The following is a 2,973-nucleotide window of genomic DNA, read 5'->3' on the forward strand; positions in this document are numbered from 1 at the left end:
TGCCCCTTTCCTATTATTTTCCCCCAAACCTAAATAAGAAATGAACTTGAACTGGAGTATAGTCGTATGTATTAAAAAGGAAAGGAAAGCAGATAATTGGGAAAAGGAGTTAACCATTTCAACAGTGACTACATGCAAGTAATTCTAGAAGTTTGAAAAGTTGGTACCGACACATCGAAAACATTTTTCAGTAAACTGTGCTTTTACTATGAACTATTATTCCAGAGAAAATTGACATTTTAAAACAATTTTTTGGTAAATCAATTCTCTGAATTATTTGAATATAGGCAATTAAATCTTTCATCGTGAAATTCGATGTAATTTCATCTATTTTGTCATGAAATATTGACACGTGACCAGAATGTGATTCAGTCTTGAAGATAACATTGTGCCACTATATCTGATGGCAAAGTAGATGAAATTTCATCGAATTTGAGGATGAGGGATTAATTGGCAAATTTCAAATAATTTAGGTGGTTAACTTATAAAAAAAAATAGTTCAATGGGTCAACTTCTACAAGAGTAATACTTTAGAGGGTCAAACGATAATTTATATAATATTTTTCGTGTAGCAAGGGTTCCATCACATGGGAAGAAAGCTGCACTGTATCTTTTTTCATGAGACAGATGCGTATCTATTTCCTTTTGGTTACTTTACATCATTGCTACGATATATCTTTTCTTTTAAAAGCTAGATTTGGTGGTGTTTGTCGAAACTCCCCTTCACATTATTTCTATATTTTCATGTCAATGTTGTTTTCCTTGTTAATTAGAGGACAAAGAGAATGCCTACCTGCATATAAAAGATGGATGACAGTCCTTAGTTTCCAAGCTGGGTGGGTTTTCTGAAACTAACCTTGTTCAATTAGTCTAATAATTGAATATTCTTTAAGCTTTATGCTTAATTTTCTAACCTCATTTCGATGGGTTGGGATAGTGTGACTATGAAGTGTGAACAACTGGTTCATTTTTGCTCACGGCCTTCAAGTGATGGTAATGTTCATCATTCTATTTATTACGATAGATGAGTTTAAATTTTAAATTTGGTGGGCAAAAAATATCCCCATGAACAAAGTGATTATTCCACATGTCCTTTTTATAAATGATTTGCCAGATTAATTCTTCAATATTCTTTGAATTAAAGAGATCGATTCCGATACAGTGAAGTAAAGTGGAGTGGCGAAGAAAAGAGGACGTTTGACAGCTCAATAGAGCTTGGATTGTCGACATGATATGTGGACAAGAAGCACATAGACAGACAATGAAATCACTGTTTCAACTTTCAACACTAGTGCGCCCTCACTCGCAATGACTCATTCATACAGAACACTATATTTTAATTAGTAACCTTTAATTTTCTCGGTTGTTCTCAATGGCATGGCACCGATCTGGTACTGGTAGCTCTCTATATAAGGACTTGCATGTTGACTAATCTTTACATCAACTGCAGGTCTCTCTCTTCCTACTGAGCCCTCTTACATACAAAAAATCAAAACTCATATAGAAAGATGGAGCGATCCATGCCTTTATTTTCGACTGCCTTCCTCTTCCTTCTTTTGGTGGCTACCGGTAACATAAATTTACATATTCTTCTATAGCTAACTTGCTTCGTGTTAATATTGTAATTGCTGCCAAAGAAAATATACAGATCACTCATATATGTTTGGAATGTATACAATTGGCAGGGATGATGGGACCAATGGTTGCAGAGGGTAGGACTTGTGAGTCTCAGAGCCACCGGTTCAAGGGAAGCTGCGCGAGTAAAAGTAATTGTGCAGCTGTTTGCCAGACTGAGGGCTTCCGTGGAGGCCATTGTCGTGGCTTTCGCCGCAGATGCTTCTGCACTAAACATTGTTAATTAATTAGCTACTAATTAACAATGTGAGGGAATCAAGACATATATGTGTGACATGTGAGGGAATTAAGATTAATAATCGCTTAATTATCTTTCCGTGCATGAATACCTACGTACGTACATGCATGCTTGTGTGCTACTAGAATAAATTAATAACCCAATATTTCACAGTTGGGTTATTAATTTTCTTGTGTTCTTGTTTGTTATAAGTACCACCTGCGTGAGCAGTTTTGTAATTTCGTATAGTTAGGGTTTATCTTATGTAACTTTCATATTTCTCAATGTCTTTGTAATACACTACCTTCTGTGATGCAATAAATGTTCTTCTCAACCATTGTACTTTAACGATTGGTCTTTTTAATTGAGATATGGTGCTCCATTCATGTAGATGCAAAATAAGGACATTAGTTTGACCTTATTATATCAGAACGAGCAAAGGTCATTTGTCTGCCACATGATCTCTATAGGGATGAAGTGGGAAAAAAAGGTTAATTTTACATGTTCCCACAAAGCTTTTAATTATACTAATTCTACATGTTTAGAAATTTTATAATTAAAATAATGTACAACTTGTACTTTAAAATTTTGTTATTGTTTCCAAATCATGTGAAATGACCAAAATACCCTTCACTGAGTGTCATGGCTTAAATATCAACTTCTCATATTTTCCTAGTTTCTTAAATTGTTCTCGTACTCACAATTGTGTAGGCAAAGATGGAATTAAAATCGGAGTCTCGAGTGTTAAAATGTAAAATTTAAAGTAATGGAGGGCACTTTTGTGAATTCACTTAGGAAATTACCAAGTGGGATTTAACCCACTGTCGTTCCCTCTCTTTCCCCTCATTTTCAATTACTCTCCTCTCTACGCTAGCTCAATCTCTATGCAAGTCACCCTCACTCTCTCTAACTCACCAAGAACCACCACCCACAACCACCATTCCCCTTTAAATAATCTAACCCCAAACTACCATTTTCTGCATCCTCGTGACATGAGGATCACGATGACGCCATTGCATGTGTGATCGGTGGCTGGGAGAGGACTGAACTGAAGAACCCAGGAGCTCCGAGTTCCTATTCGAACTCAGGTGAGGTTCCTAGCTCCATTCCTTATGAACTTG

At 36.0% G+C, this 2,973-nt stretch overlaps 1 protein-coding gene across 1 annotated transcript; it reads left to right on the forward strand.

The window, feature by feature from the left end:
- Positions 1 to 1,386: 1,386 nt before the first annotated feature.
- On the forward strand, positions 1,387 to 2,183 carry LOC137737923 (defensin Ec-AMP-D2-like). The gene is made up of 2 exons (XM_068477508.1): positions 1,387 to 1,569; positions 1,686 to 2,183. The coding sequence occupies exons 1-2, from the start codon at positions 1,509 to 1,511 to the stop codon at positions 1,856 to 1,858; spliced, it is 234 nt and encodes a 77-aa protein (XP_068333609.1). The 5' UTR covers positions 1,387 to 1,508; the 3' UTR covers positions 1,859 to 2,183.
- The last annotated feature ends 790 nt before the right edge of the window (positions 2,184 to 2,973 follow it).

The sequence above is a fragment of the Pyrus communis genome, chromosome 6 (genome assembly GCF_963583255.1).
Source record: "Pyrus communis chromosome 6, drPyrComm1.1, whole genome shotgun sequence".
NCBI classification, from domain to species: Eukaryota; Viridiplantae; Streptophyta; class Magnoliopsida; order Rosales; family Rosaceae; genus Pyrus; species Pyrus communis.

Coding starts and splice junctions, on each gene's coding strand:
- LOC137737923 (XM_068477508.1), top strand. CDS start 1,509: ATGGAGCGATCCATGCCTTTATTTTCGACTGCCTTCCTCTTCCTTCTT. Junction 1,570..1,685: donor CCTTCTTTTGGTGGCTACCG/GTAACATAAATT, acceptor TACAATTGGCAG/GGATGATGGGACCAATGGTT.